The sequence below is a fragment of the Doryrhamphus excisus genome, chromosome 1, assembly GCF_030265055.1.
Source record: "Doryrhamphus excisus isolate RoL2022-K1 chromosome 1, RoL_Dexc_1.0, whole genome shotgun sequence".
NCBI classification, from domain to species: Eukaryota; Metazoa; Chordata; class Actinopteri; order Syngnathiformes; family Syngnathidae; genus Doryrhamphus; species Doryrhamphus excisus.
The window spans coordinates 40,391,598-40,407,114 of record NC_080466.1 but is presented as its reverse complement, the minus strand read 5'-3'; the positions used below and the strand labels follow the sequence as shown (position 1 = coordinate 40,407,114).

General features: G+C 42.4%; 1 protein-coding gene across 1 annotated transcript in view; it reads right to left on the bottom strand.

The window, feature by feature from the left end:
* The window catches only part of ca16b (carbonic anhydrase XVI b), a 155,182-nt gene that overhangs the window by 1,628 nt on the left and 138,037 nt on the right, over nucleotides 1-15,517 (bottom strand). The window contains exons 14-28 of the mRNA XM_058090998.1: nucleotides 11,581-11,672; nucleotides 10,383-10,474; nucleotides 7,769-7,865; nucleotides 7,555-7,637; nucleotides 7,337-7,471; nucleotides 6,435-6,569; nucleotides 6,066-6,238; nucleotides 5,823-5,958; nucleotides 3,785-3,931; nucleotides 3,071-3,164; nucleotides 2,681-2,757; nucleotides 2,442-2,570; nucleotides 1,161-1,307; nucleotides 937-1,079; nucleotides 718-853 (exon numbers count right to left, since the gene is read on the bottom strand). Coding sequence (XP_057946981.1) covers nucleotides 718-853; nucleotides 937-1,079; nucleotides 1,161-1,307; nucleotides 2,442-2,570; nucleotides 2,681-2,757; nucleotides 3,071-3,164; nucleotides 3,785-3,931; nucleotides 5,823-5,958; nucleotides 6,066-6,238; nucleotides 6,435-6,569; nucleotides 7,337-7,471; nucleotides 7,555-7,637; nucleotides 7,769-7,865; nucleotides 10,383-10,474; nucleotides 11,581-11,672 — 1,816 coding nt within the window. The remainder of the gene's footprint in view (nucleotides 1-717; nucleotides 854-936; nucleotides 1,080-1,160; nucleotides 1,308-2,441; nucleotides 2,571-2,680; nucleotides 2,758-3,070; nucleotides 3,165-3,784; nucleotides 3,932-5,822; nucleotides 5,959-6,065; nucleotides 6,239-6,434; nucleotides 6,570-7,336; nucleotides 7,472-7,554; nucleotides 7,638-7,768; nucleotides 7,866-10,382; nucleotides 10,475-11,580; nucleotides 11,673-15,517) is intronic.

The following is a 15,517-nucleotide window of genomic DNA, read 5'->3' as shown; positions in this document are numbered from 1 at the left end:
GACAAAGTGTGTAACTGACACATAACGAACACAAAGGAGTCCAACTAAAACTACAAAACAGCACATTAAAGGAAATCTCATTTATCATGAAGCATTATATTCAGTATTTATTGGTCGGTACTTGTGGTAAAACGGGTACCTTTTGCCAAAAAACTGCGTGTACTGTACTGTTTGTTCATTCAGACTTACCGTAGTGTTTTTGTTTACCTTTTGTTTACTGTGGTTTATGTAGTACTCTTTTCTCCACTAAACCTGCTGCGATATGTATGTAAATATGTATGTAAGTATGTATGTAAATATGTATGTAAATAATTAGCATTGAAATACTTTGTGTTTTGGGCTGAATCCTTGTGCTAATCATCAGTTAGCTTGTGATTGGTGATTTGTTTACACAACTTCCTGTATTATGTTAACTTAAGGATGGTCTAATATATAATTAATATAATTATGATTCAGATGAGGTGAGATGACCCGTATTGTGCGGGTGAGCAAATCAAGCGCTCCTGCCTGTGATGGTGTGCTGTATAAGAAAAGGTTAGCCAGAGACCTCCATGGCGTGACACCGGCTGCTCAGAGCGTGTACCCGAATATAGTGCACCTTGCTGGGCCACAGCAGGTGGCTCCTCCCCCTCTATACTCTGGTTCTCCTGACTGTAGTAACGCGGTGCGTTACTATGTTGTGATATTTGATTAGGACAAAAGCAAACCAAGTCTTACGATGTCCGTGAAGACCCCCGGCCTCATGAGGTTGATCATCTTAGCCACCTGATAGATGTCCACCACGCCCTCGTTCTCCAGCTGCTGTGACAGCGTAGTGAGAGCACACAGCGTCCCTGCCGACACCGCTCCGTACCTGCCAGGACGCGTTCCAAGTCTCTTAGATTACATCTGATGTATTTACGGCAGCATGATGGCGGACAACCAGGAGTAACGTACTCGTCATGCACGATGGTGGGGCCGTCTCGTGTCATGGCCTCCTCCTTGATGACCCTGATGAGCTCAAAGGCGCTGCTGAGTGGGGAGTCAGGGTTGGGCCACTTGGGGCACTGGAAGTGTCTCACCTCCAGCACGTAGTCGTCCTAACACACATACACATACACATGGGACATCATGAGGGACGTGGGACGGCAGCGGGACAGGAGGGGCGGCTCTGCCGGTACCTGCGTGGCTTCCAGGATGAAGTCGTGGATGATGATCTGCTCCTCGTTGGAGAGGCAGAGTCTGTCCTTGCTGATGAGTGTGACGGTGAAGGCGATGCAGTTCATGGCCTCTTCCCGACTCGGCCAGTAGACGAACTCATCCTCCGCCTGCAGGGAAATCAACAAAAACGTGTACGTGTGTGTATGTGTGTGTGTGAGTGTGTGTGTGTGGACAAGCTGAGTTTGCTGATGTTGCCTGTTTTTTTTTTTTTTTTTGCAGTAAAAAGACGATTGATCGACCACCTAAAACAGGGGTCTCAAACACGCGGCCCGCGGGCCAAATGTAGTCCGCAGGATACTAGTTTGAGGCCCCCGCCTTGATATGAAAGTTTAATGTTAGTGTGGCCCGCGCAAGTTTGATATGGATGCTGTATGGTATCATGTACCCAGAAAAAAATTATTACGTTTGATTAATGTTCATGTTAAAGGTTAAATAACTGTTAATAGTTATCCTCCCTATCCGTGTGGAAGTGGTAAGTTTTTGGCTATTTTGAGTTTAAAGGAAATAACTTGAAGGCTACCGTTTAGGTCGCTAGCTCTCTAGTTTGCGATAGTTCTCTCTAGTTCTCTAGTTAGCATGTGTCTCAAGACCCTGCAGTTGCGCAATATGTTGTAAATAAAAAGAATATAAATGTGACTATAGTCGTGTTTTGTCATGTCTACAGGGCTCTAATAATGCTTTGTTCATTTTAATCTGAAAAAAATAATTTGTCTACCCACCAACTATATGTGGTTTCTTAAGTTTTTATTATTTGCCGTTTTATTATTATTATTATTATATTTATTTATTACTGATTGATTCTTTATTCTTGATTTGTTTATTTATTTTTCATGTTATTTCAGTGGAATGTTTTATCAGAGCTTTTATTGTAAAAAAAATCGGAATCAAAGCATTGAAAAAGTTTGTATATTTTTCTGTTTTTAATAAATGCGTTTTTTTTTTTTTTTTTAGGAAAACCTGATGCGGCCCAGCCTTGCCCAGACCCTAGCTCCAGTGGCCCCCAGGTAAATTGAGTTTGAGACCCCTGACCAAAAAGATGCTCATGAACCTGAGCACATACCGAGTCCCTGAAACGCCGTTTTTAATTTAAAAAAAAAAGACTACATAAGGAGGTTGCCTACAGCCACCTGGCATTTATGAGCGTTTATGGAACCCTCACCTTAAAGGCAACATTTGACACAACGGATGAGGTTCCATGGACTTAATTAGGCGGCTAAACGAGGCGTTCCCGCCGTGCTTACCAGGCCCTGGTTGTCAGGCAACATGACGATAATTTGTGCGTTGTGGTCCCAAATCATCCTCCAAAAGTCAGTGGTGGTGTGGGGCAAAGGATGCTGGGTAATGATGAACTCGTTACTCCTGTAGTAACCCTGAGGAGACAAAAGAGGAGCCGTGTCCGGCGGTCAATCAGGCCGGGTCGGAGCGCGGTCGGATGTGGGGGGTGTGGGGGGGGGGGGGGGGGGGGGTAGTGAGAGCGTACCATGATGTAGGAGGCGTTGATGTAATCGGTTCCTTTCATCCCGGGCAGAGTGGTGAGCCCCACCCTCGCTCGCTCGGCTGTAGAGGGAGAAAAACACTCGAGTCAGGAGGACCCGGGCGGCCGCTGTAATCACGCCGGCTGATAACACACACGTTCATTACCATTGCTCACTGTTGCCATAGCAACAACAACCTGCATTTCCCCTGACACGGTGCCGAGAATGCATAGAAAAGATGAACTTATGGGATTATGGAAATACAATCTAATTTTGGATTGTGCATTGTCTTTAATAATGCATGGGCCGCATACTAAAACGGCTCAGCGACTTTTTTTTTATTTTTTATTTATGTCAGACATTTTTTTTTATGACGCTTTCAACAGGACACTCACATGGAACCACCGAGGAGTTGCGGTTCTTCTCCTTGTTGCAGTCTTTGTGAGCACTGAAACACTCCACGAAGCGAGTGTTGCATTGAGTCAGCAGCTGGCGACACAGAGAGGGGGGGGTGGGGGGTCGTGGGGGGGAGGAGACGGTTAAGGTCAGTCACTTGGAATTAGAATACAACATACAGCAAGTGGAAGGAGATGCTAACTAAACTAACCTAGTAGCCTAAACCGCCGAAAATCATTGGAAATTGCAGGAGGTCAGTCTGACTCACGGCGTTACCTTACCAAGGATGCTAAACTCATCACACAGCAACTTAACACTGTAAAGTTCATTCATTTTCTACCGCTTATCCTCATGAGGGTTGCGGGGGGTGCTGGAGCCTATCCCAGCTGTCTTCGGGTGAGAGGCGGGGTACACCCTGGACTGGTGGCCAGCCAATCACAGGGCACATATAGACAAACAACCATTCACACTCACATTCATACCTATGGACAATTAACCTAGCATGTTTTTGGATCATGATCATGATCATGATCATGATCCCTTTATAGACTATAAAGTGTAAAAAGAAGTATAGCGTCGTAAAAAACAAATTCTAGTCCCCCTGAAATAAAATATTTTGTACAATATTTTGAGACGTATTTTTCCCCAGAAAATGTTCCTCAAACATCTTGATTGTAATCCACCATATGTACCGCAACGCAGATCGGACTCACCCTGAACTGCTTCTCCAGGCGGCTGCGGCCGGCGGAGTTGGGCGTGAGGATGCTGCTGACGTAACTGTTCAGCTGCCAGGCGGGCACCTCCGTCTCTCTGCTGAAGATGGCCTCCATCAGGGCGTCATGGATGAAGACGTACTGCTCCTGCACCGTCATCGTAGCCAAGACTTGGTTAGTGTACGATACCGCATATTTCATATTACGTAGAAGTAACAGATGTACGACAAAATATGAGGGACACCCTGAGAAAAAAATTATTATTGGAATAAATACATGAAAAAAGTTATTCCAATAATAAAGTTGTACATTTATGAGATGAATGTGTAATATTACGAGAATAAAGTAGTAAATTTACAAGAATAAAGTCGTACATTTACGAAAAAAAAATTGTCATCTTACGTGAATAAAAACTTGTGATGTTACGACAAAGTCATAAATTTATGAGACTACTAGCGTAAATGTACGAGAAAAACGTGTAACATCAAGAAAATTAAGTGGTAAATCTACAAGAATAACGTCATAATTTTACGAGAAAAAACCTTGCGATCTTAAGTGAATAAAAACTTGTGATGTTACGATAATAAAGTCGTAAATTAATGAGACTACTAGCGTAAATGGGTGAGAAAAACGTGTAACATCAAGAAAATTAAGTGGTAAATCTACAAGAATAACGTCATAATTTTACAAGAAAAAACCTTGCAATCTTACGTGAATAAAAACTTGTGATGTTACAATAATAAAGTCATAAATTTATGAGACTACTAGCGTAAATGTACGAGAAAAACGTGTAACATCAAGAAAATTAAGTGGTAAATCTACAAGAATAACGTCATAATTTTACGAGAAAAAACCTTGCGATCTTACGCGAATAAAAAACTTGTGATGTTACGATAATAAAGTCGTAAATTTATTAAAATACTAGCGTAAATGTAGGAGAAAAAGGTGTAACATGAAGAAAATTAAGTGGTAAATCTACAAGAATAACGTCATAATTTTACGAGAAAAAACCTTGCGATCTTATGCGAATAAAAAACTTGTGATGTTACGATAATAAAGTCGTAAATGTATTAAAATACTAGCGTAAATGTAGGAGAAAAAGGTGTAACATTAAGAAAATTAAGTGGTAAATCTACAAGAATAACGTCATAATTTTACAAGATAAAAACCTTGCGATCTTACGTGAATAAAAACTCGTGATGTTACGATAATAAAGTCGCAAATTTATGAGACTACTAGCGTAAATGTAGGAGAAAAAGGTGTAACATCAAGAAAATTAAGTGGTAAATCTACAAGAATAACGTCATAATTTTACGAGAAAAAACCTTGCGATCTTACGCGAATAAAAAACTTGTGATGTTACGATAATAAAGTCGTAAATGTATTAAAATACTAGCGTAAATGTAAGAGAAAAAGGAGTAACAATAAGAAAATTAAGTGGTAAATCTACAAGAATAAAGTTGTAAATTTACGAGAAAAAAAACTTACGATCCTCCCCGAATAAAAACTTGTGACGTCACGATAATAAAGTCGTAAATTTATGAGACTAGTAGCGTAAATGTAGGAGAAAAAGATGTAACATTAAGAAAATTAAGTGGTAAATTTGCACGAATAAAGTCGTAATTTTACGAGAAAAAACCCTGCGATCTTATGCGAATAAAAACTTGTGACGTTATGATAATAAAGTCATAAATTTATGAGAATTTACGACAATTTACGACAATTGAGTAAAAAATGACGAGAATTAAGTCACAAATCAGTGAGAAAAAGAGTTGCACTATCCAAAGAATAAAGTCAAATTTCTGAAAAAGTCAAAATTTTGGGGCGAAATTTCAGAGAAAAAAAAAATGGTACTTCAGTCCTACTTCGGGTAGGAAGCCAACTTCCTGTTGCTTCAGTCAAGCTTTTATTCATAATGTGGCAGCAAAACAGATTAGCATGTCTAGCCCAAGTGTTTTTGTCATAAATTTCCAACTTTTTTCCCGACGTGTCCCTAATGCTCCGTCGTCCGGACGACCTTGTGGTTTTGTCTCCTTACCTCGGTCTGGACCAGGTAGTTGCGCTGCGTGCGTATGTGTTTGAGGAAGTCCAGGATGCTGACTGTGCTTTTGTCCTTGATTTGTTGCAGCATGCTGTCAATGACAATGTACGTTCCCGTGCGCCCAACCCCTGCACTGAGACCAGCACAAAGCCACGTGAGAACACTTGGCGGGCCCGTCAGCAAAATTTCCAATGTCTAGCGCTCATAATTAATGTTCATTTGTAAAGTAATGGACGGTACCTGCAGTGCACCAGGACGGGGCCCGTGTCTGCAGTGCGGGCCGCCGATGAGCGGTTGATGAAGGTGAGGACGGGGAGGGTGTACTCCGGCACCCCCATGTCAGGCCACTGAGTGTAATGGTACTGGATGACAGCGCGCTCGTTCAGCTTGCCTTTTGGGTTCCCCTTCTGACCCTGAAACACAACCACCTCAGAATCCAGACTTGACCAGCGGTGTCATGTGGTGACCTCGTGTCTTGGCGGAGACTGCCGCCCGCACTGCTTCTGTATTACAATTACTTTGGCCGACTTTTTGCACAAATTGATTTCCAACAAAAAAGTACATTTTGTGTACTGCTGCTCGGATCGAGTTCAGCGATCCTTCAGTTACCTTTTTGACTTTCGTGTTCCTTATGAGGAAACGCCGCAGGGTGTAGCAGGCGTGCACTTTGGTACTTTTCAGCGTCACAATGATGTTTCCGTATTGCTCGCTGTTCTCCGTGGGCCAGTACTGGTCACACTTCCTCTGTGGGACACGGTAAAGGGTATTTGAACGTAGCATTCACAGATGTCAGTAAAAAGAAAAAAATATCTGAAGGCGTCGCTAGCTGCATGCAAAACTGCATTTTTTAATCTTTATTATCCAAATTCAGAATAAAATATGTAAGCGGTGAAGCCTAGACCTTGTTTGTATATTTCTTAGGTATAACTTTACAGTGGCTGCACGGTGGACATGTGGTTAGTGCGCAGAGCTCACAGCTAGAAGACCAGGGTTCAATTCCACCCTTGGCCATCTCTGTGTGGAGTTTGCATGTTCTCCCGGTGCATGCGTGGGTTTTCTCCGGGTACTCCGGTTTCCTCCCACATTCCAAGAACATGTCCATAGATATGAATGTGAGTGTGAATGGTTGTTTGTCGATATGTGCCCTGTGATTGGCTGGCCACCAGTCCAGGGTGTACCCCGCCTCTTGCCCGAAGACAGCTGGGATAGGCTCTAGCACCCCCTCGTGAGGATAAGCGGTAGAAAATGAATGAACTTTACAGTGTTAAGTTGCTGTGTGATGAGTTTAGCATCCTTGGGGTAAGGTAACGGCAATTTTCAATAAGTTTTTTTCATAGTTCATGATTGGCTCCTGTCGAACTTTATTCACAATTCAACAGACATAGATTACCTCAAACGACTGAAGTATCAAAGGTGTTGATAGTATCGGTATTTCAGTATCAACCCTCACATTAATACTGCGTACCAGAGTGGTGATGCTACTGATATTATCGACGGAGGGATCCACCTACCCGTCCTTTCTCCACCAGATTAGTAATCATGACAATGATCCCGGTGTTCTGCTCCCACACCATCCTCCAGAAGTCCTCAAAGGTGGACTTCAGCGGCCCCTGGGCGGCTATGTAGGCTCTGGGCTGGTTGTATCCCTGGCGGAAGGGGTGAAACGATTTATAGTCGGTTTCCTGTTGCCGAAAGACAGCTTGGTGTGACGTGAAGAGGCGCAGCTCACATCCACGTAGTTGGCGTTGATGTAATCTGAATGTTTGGCGTCTTTCCCAGCCAGAGCTCGTAATTTCACCCGGCTGTGGTCATCTGCGTAAAATAAAAAAAAAACGCAACAATATATTTGCCAGGATTATTGCAAAAGAAATGAAAGTAGGTTAGACAAACAGGATTCCTCTGCAGTTGACATGCTCCCTAATCCCGTTTCACAGCAGACTCACAGGCCACGATGTTGATGTATCTGTTTTTGTGCTTGTTGTCAGGATGATTGGAATGTTCTGCTGTGATCTTCAAGTCTGCTGTGGCGCGCTGGACCTCCTACGGAGTGGAAAAACAAAACAAATAATGGCAGGCAAATTTACAGTTACATGCATGATTTGCATCAGTGGAAGAAAAAGCATCTTGGCTCCGTCTTTGGGCAGAGATAAGGACAGCATTATCGATTCAAATGTGCTTCGTTTATGCCGGGTAATTGGTCCCAGACCCGCCCGTGATGTCATGAATGTCATGTTCATGTTAATAAACTAAATATTTTTGTAGATATAACATAAAAAACCTGTTTACCGTCTTCTAAATATGTTTTTTTTTAACATTATTAGAGACCTCTAGACATCAACTAACACCCCTATAGTCACTTTGACTCCCCCGGCCAATAAATACAATCCATAACACCTTCATTTCATTCATTCATTTTCTACCGCTTATCCTCATGAGGGTCGCGGGGGTGCTGGAGCCTATCCCAGCTGTCTTCAGGCAAGAGGCGGGGTACACCCTGGACTGGTGGCCAGTTTTTGTACCCGGAGAAAACCCACGCATGCACGAGGAGAGCATGCAAACTCCACACAAAGATGGCGGAGTGTGGAATTGAACCCTGGTCTCCTTGCTGTGAGGTCTGCGCGCTAACCACTTGACCGCCGTGGAGGTCATGTTCATGTTAATAAACTAAATATTTTTGTAGCTATAGCAAAAAAAAACTGTTTACTGTCTTCTAAATATGTTTTTTTTTAACATTATTAGAGCCCTCTAGACATCAACTAACACCCCTATAGTCACTTTGACTCCCCTGCCAATAAATACAATCCATAACACCTTCATTTATTGAAGATATTCCCGACATAACCTCACTGACACCAACCAAAGCGATGCCTCGCATTATCAGCGGAGGAAAAACAGCAAAGTGAAAATGTAATTTGTTTCAGCAGAGCAACGCTACTGAACTCAACAACCTTCCTTCCCTACACTTGAAATACACATCAGCCGTTCCCAACAAACACACCTTCCCCGGTGTTGTATTTACATGACAAATGAGCGTAGGAGTTTGAGTCCAATGACCCAATTAAAGAGCATCCTTCACCAGTGAAGCGTTGGCCTGACCTGCTTTCATCCTAATTAACCCTGCGTCTCGCCTGGACTGGATGTCTTCCTCCACACTCGCTGTCCTAAACCAGTAAAGGTGAACGGGACAACGGGACACAGTGCTGAGTGGTCTACTTCATAAGGGGGGGGCACATTTTTGAATTACGCTCTGATGCATTCAAGTGCTCAAGGACCGGTAAGGACAAAAGAGGACACATGCTGGTATGTTTGTAGCAACTCCAAATTGTCCATAGGTATGAATGTGAGTGTGAATGGTTGTTTGTCTATATGTGCCCTGTGATTGGCTGGCCACCAGTCCACGGTGTACCCCGCCTCGAGCCTGAAGACAGCTGGGATAGGCTCCAGCACCACCCTCGTGAGGAAAAGCAGTAGAAAATGAATGAAAAACACATTTTGATATTTGTACACATATAAAACCATTGTAAATGCATTGAAGAATGATGGATGATAAATGACGACGTGACTGTTCCCAAAGATGATGTGGCAGCAAGATCACCCACCGCCACCTTCCTGTTTGTCTTGTAAAATAACCAAAATTTTTTTTTTTAATTTTTCCCTTTCATCCATTATTGCTATGCATTTGAAATTGTTTTGCATGTAAAAAAAATGTGAAATTATAAAAACATGTTTTGTGTTAACATTTTTGTTTTTTTTGCAATGCATTAATTGTTTTTTTTGTTTTGTTTTTTTATGGGAACATTTGAGTTGGTTAACGTCCATTTTGGTTTGAGTCAGACCTTCTGGAATGGTAATGGTTTTATTTCATTTGAACATGCATCAGATTACAATGGAGTGCATCCCATAATCAGTTCACAGTTCCACATGTCCAAAAGGAGTAGGAAGAAGCAAAGCTTATTAAATCCTACCCCTCCATCTGGTACTTTTACAATCAGTAACTGTTACATTTGTTCACTTCCTGCTTTCCTAATATAATTTTTTTTGTCATGTACCAAAGTAGGAGGTGATATGACCATCCAATGACATAATGGGTACCATAGTGCGTGTCAATATAGTGATATATATATATAGCACATCATGACTGGTTCAAGACTCTTCATCCTTGTATTTCGCAAACATCAACTACTTGTATTGTTTCTTGAATTGGCTCATCGTTGTGTTTTGTTTGATTTCCTTACTCAATCCATTCCATAGTTTGAGTCCACATACTGAAATGCTATGGCTTTTTAACGTAGTCCTAGCATAGAAGTGTTTCAAATTTACTTCTTCACGGACAAATAATTAATTATTGAAACTTAAACCAGAGAAATGCAACAAAATGGAGATCAGTGACGCATACGAGCGTATTCAAGAGTCAAATTCCATGCCGAGTACGACACATTCGTACATGTTGCCAGGTCTGCCCTAAAATTCCCAGCCTCTCAATCCCCCCCCACCATCACTATTTGCCAAACACTGGCCTATATAAAGATAGTGTAAATGCGTTCAGTGAGTACTGACCTCAAACTCCTCTGAAAAGCCTTGCAGGTTGTTCTTGTAGAGCTCCATGATGTGTTTGACAAACTGCTTGACAGGAATGGCCTCCATGTCGTCTACACGGGGCACAAGCAAGCTGTGATGACACTGGAAATGCACCTCGGTGACATAAAACACTGATTTTTTTTTTTTTGTCAATGGGAAAAACCTCTTCACAAAAACACAGCTATAGCCGCTGCTATATTGTGACATTTTGGACATTTATGGAGGGTAGCATCTGGCTGGGTAGAGTCCTATCACGCTCAGGTCACACATGAGGGGTCTTTGATCAGGCTGGTGGAGCAGCGCACACAAGGACAATAGAGGCCGGGTCCCAGCTGTCATGGCCGCCGATGCTGGCTAATGTTTAAACTAACACACCGATGCAGCTGGAGCCTGAAGGGGGCCACTGTGGCTGCAGCGTTCTCGTGTGTCAAAATCTTCATTTATCAAAAAAACGTTCCTCTTATAAGACGCTTAAAGAAACCTGAAAGCTGATTAGGTCTTAAAGGCATGTAATGTTTCATGCTAAATGATTAGCCCTAGCATCTGTCTCAACACGTCACATCGCAAATTCCAGACATTCATTTCCATTACTTGTAAAAATCCACATCCCATTCGGGTCACGGGCGCTGTGACTTTCCCTATTTCTGGTTTCTTCCGACAATATATGCTGTTGGGAACATTGCAATGCAAATAAAAAGGAAGAAAGGAGGAGACAAGCAATGAAAGCGGAATTAATGCAGAGTCGATGGCGACATCAGCGGGCGCTTTGTGACTACGATATCTCAGTCTTCAAATGTCACAGAGCTTTGTGACAGAGAAACTTAAGCCTGATATCAACTAGCAGCCAGCCAGCGCTCGCCTCGACTGCCGGGAACATTAAAAGCAAGAAGAAGAAGAGAGAGAAAAAGAGAGAGGGGAAAAAAAAGGCACATCCACAGTGCTTAGCGGCAGAGGGGGCTCCCACAGTCATTTCACATGTAAATGAACTTAAATTGTGCAAATATGCACATCAAGGTAACAGAGAAAAAGCCTTCGGAGAGCTGCTCACGGTGATTTGAGGATACCGCCCGAATTAGCAGACAGTTAGTTTGCATTAGTGTCCTAAATAATGAAATTTATGTCAACTCATTAGAATATCTTTAAAGCTGCAGAAAGATGGAGGCAGGTTGTGCTTTACCTGGTATGGGGATGAAGGGGATGCTCTCATTGGCCACCACCCGAGGAGAGCTGCTCTCTTCCACGTAGAAGTGAGCGGTCTGGAAAAACCTCCTGCAGGGACACACATGACAGGAACGTCAACAACATGCGGATATAAAAATTGGTCTTAGCGTGTTCCGAGCAAGGTACATTGTGGTGTTTTTGGCGCCCCCTTTGGATGATGACGGTCATACAGGCTCTTATGCCTGGTTATGTCTTTTGATTGCGGCTCCAAAATAAACCAAAATGGAGTCCAATAAGGCTGCATGAATTTGAGAAAAAAACTTATAGCAAAACATGAATGAGGTGTCCGTGTTGATCTTGTCAACACATCACGTGAAAATAACCTTCATTCAACCTTCAAATTCAATGATGATTTGTGATAAAACATAAACAAAATACATCAAAACACTAATGCAGTGTATTAATAACAGGACAAGACACATATTGTATGCTAACCAAGGCAAAATTTGTTGACCAAAAAACATGCTAACCAAAGCATACACTAACCAAGGTTGCTACATGTACTGTCAGTGCAGAATGATCTGGAACAAAAATACACTATGGATGCCTTCAGGGACCAAGTACGCATACTGAAGTATACCAACAAAATATTCCATTTGAAACACAGACACACACACATGCTTGTCAGTCCACTAAAGGGGTGTGAGAAATTTCAAGTCCTGGGTTACGTACTACCAGCGCCAGCATGTAATGTATTGGTCAAGCTCTTGACAAATGTTCAACGGTTCAGGAGTAGCGGCGATTACAGCGTTATTATTATTATTCCACGCACTCGTCAATTTCTTGTGGCAAAGTGCGAGAACAGCCATGCTGCAAAAAAAGTTATTTAACATTAGATTATGCAAGCTCATTCATTTAGTTTAGTTACGTACATCCATTTTTTTTTTGCCAAAGCATCTCATAAAAAATGATGAATGTGTTAATTATACGGCCAAATTAATCTTTTACAGTGACTTATGCGTGTTAGTTTTGCTGTTAGCAGGAAGGACACTAAGTCATACTGGAAATAAACAAGTAAAAGTAAAAAAAAAGCATCAGTGCAAGGTTGGATCCTACCTGTACTTGCAGAGGAGGGTGCAGATGCTAGTCATTGTTTAGCAAGCAAAACAACAAAGGCATGGACAGATGGAAAGAGAAGCGATGGAATGGGGAGCGGAGGGTGGGCAACTAATGGTGAGGGAGCCGGGGGTCTGGCGGTGGTGGGATGGGGATGGGGATGGGGGGGAGGTCTCCCTCCCGGCTTGCGTCACAGCCTCCGAATTCCAATCAATCAATCTCCCAGTGGGCGCAGATGTGGTGCAGCGAGGTCCACACCTCCCGCTGTATTGTCTTGCGTCGGGGGAATAGAAAGCGGGAATAAGGTGGGCTTTTTCTGAAAGGATGACAGTTGGAAGAGCCGAGGCATCCCGACTTGAGACCGTGCAGGATTTGTTCCGGGCTCAAACATCTGTGAGTTCTCAACAAACAGCTCAACGCCTCAGAGGCGTCCAGATGTGTGCTGCGCACCCAGCAATTAAGTCCGTAGAGTTCTCGCTCGTGACCTTAACTTTTCACAAAGTAAGAACATGCAAACTTAATTCTGATGCTTTGCTAATTAAATATGAAATAACTATTATGATATCCAGAAGCAGGACTTTGAACCAAGACAAACGATGCACACCAGAAAAAGACGATAGCGAATGAACTGATTTGCGTCTAGCATCATGCCTGCTTCTCCCGGGGGGAGCGGACACTGTCTGTGAACTGTGAGAGTTGTCATAACAACAGCTTGGATGGTCAGCTGTGATCTCCAAGCCTCTCATGCTCTGGCATACATTTGTCTGACACCGTGATGAAAGACTTTCATGCTTCAGCACCTCACTCCGACCACATCGACGAAAAAATACATGTTTGTAGAACGGGGGACCTCATTAGGACATTTGTCACACCGGTTAGAATGTTTCTCTGTGGGGGCAAGATGCATATATACAGTTAATTTTAAAAACAGCGAAATTAAGAAATTAATGAATATTTTAATCAGATTAATCGCAATATTTAATCATAATTAATCACAATTTTTAACTTAGCGTCAATTTATTAAAGTTTCAACTCTAACTGAAATGACTGTTATGTCCCCATAAAAGACACCATACAGACACCACCTTCTTGTTTTGCCATGAGTCAGTTCTTATTTCTGACTGTTAACCATATCAATTTCCACATAAAAGACAAAAGTGTTTAGACAACATGTTGTTATTGCTCCACAATTACAGTTTTACATGCGCTCAACAATCCAAAATGTTGACTGCGAGATTCTTGACGCGACGTGATGTGGCAGCGAGACACCACACGGACACCAACTTCTTGTTTTACCATGAGTTAGTTCTTATTTCTGACTGTTGACCATATGAATTTCCCCATAAAAGCCAAAAATGTTATCACAACACATTGTTATTGCTCCACAATTACAGTTTTATATGCGCTCAACAATCCAAAATGTTGACCGCAAGATTCTTGACGCGACGTGATGTGGCAGCGAGACACCACACGGACACCACCTTCTTGTTTTGCCATGAGTTAGTTCTTATTTCTGACTGTTAACCATATCAATTTCATCATAAAAGACAAAAATGTTAAGACAACATGTTGTTATTGCTCCACAATTACAGTTTTACATGTGCTCAACAATCCAAAATGTTGACCGCAAGATTCTTGACGTGACGATGTGGCAGCGAGACGCCACACGGACACCACCTTCTTGTTTTGCCATGAGTCAGTTCTTATTTCTGACTGTTAACCTTATCAATTTCCACATAAAAGACAAAAGTGTTTAGACAACATGTTGTTATTGCTCCACAATTACAGTTTTACATGCGGTCAACAATACAAAATGTTGACTGCGAGATTCTTGACACGACGTGATGTGGCAGCGAGATGCCACATGAACACCACCTTCTTGTTTTGCCATGAGTTAGTTTTTATTTCTCAGTTTATCCCTTTCATCTGTCGTTTAAAATTGTTTGAAACTTTTGTCTTAACTTTCTTGAGAGTCAACCACTGATGACATGATAGACAGCTGGGATAGGCTCCAGCATACCCCCAACCCTAGTGAAGATAAGCGTCATAGAAAATGGATGGATGAATGGATGCCCTAGTTTTCTACTATAAATACATCATTATTTATAGTTTTACAAGTTTGTCCAAAAGTTAGCTGAAGATCGCTAACCTTTTGTGACATAAAAGAAGGTGCTCGTATTTGAAATCTCAAGTATTATCATACATGCCCAGAATGAATTCCAAATATAACTTTGACCTGAGCTCCGCTTAGGAAAAAAAAATCTCAGGCGCAGATGAATGACTTTGAATCCACGGAGAGTTTTCTCCATATTCATTATTGCTCTTTAATTGGGCAAAAGTTATTTTGATCCCCAATAGAATAATGATGAGAATACTTGATTCAAATAGCACAGATCAAATAATAATGCCGATCCTTTAAGGGAGTAAATAAATATGCATGAGACCAGCTGAGGAAATAGCCCGTAGTGCTATTTGTAACTCATTAACTATCCCACATGTGCCAGTGGCTTGGCCTGTGTAATTACTGGAACTTCAATTGCGTGGCTGGAAATTAGCCGAGCAGATGAAAACACAGCTGGGACCGCGGTCGGTACGGCGGGGGCCTTTAGGTCTGCTGCCTCCAGCCAAGGAGGCCGATGGCCCTCATGTATGGAGTGGCACACAAATAAAAGCGACACCGATGGGCAGACTTAAACCCGAGAGTTCAGGGTGTGACGCAGGCCGGATGGAAAATACAGCAATCCGAGTGTGTGTGTGTGTGTGTGTGTTGGGGGTGATAAAAAGGCAAGGGGGGTTGGGTCATCCAAAGTGGTATGATAAAAAATGGACGACTCCCG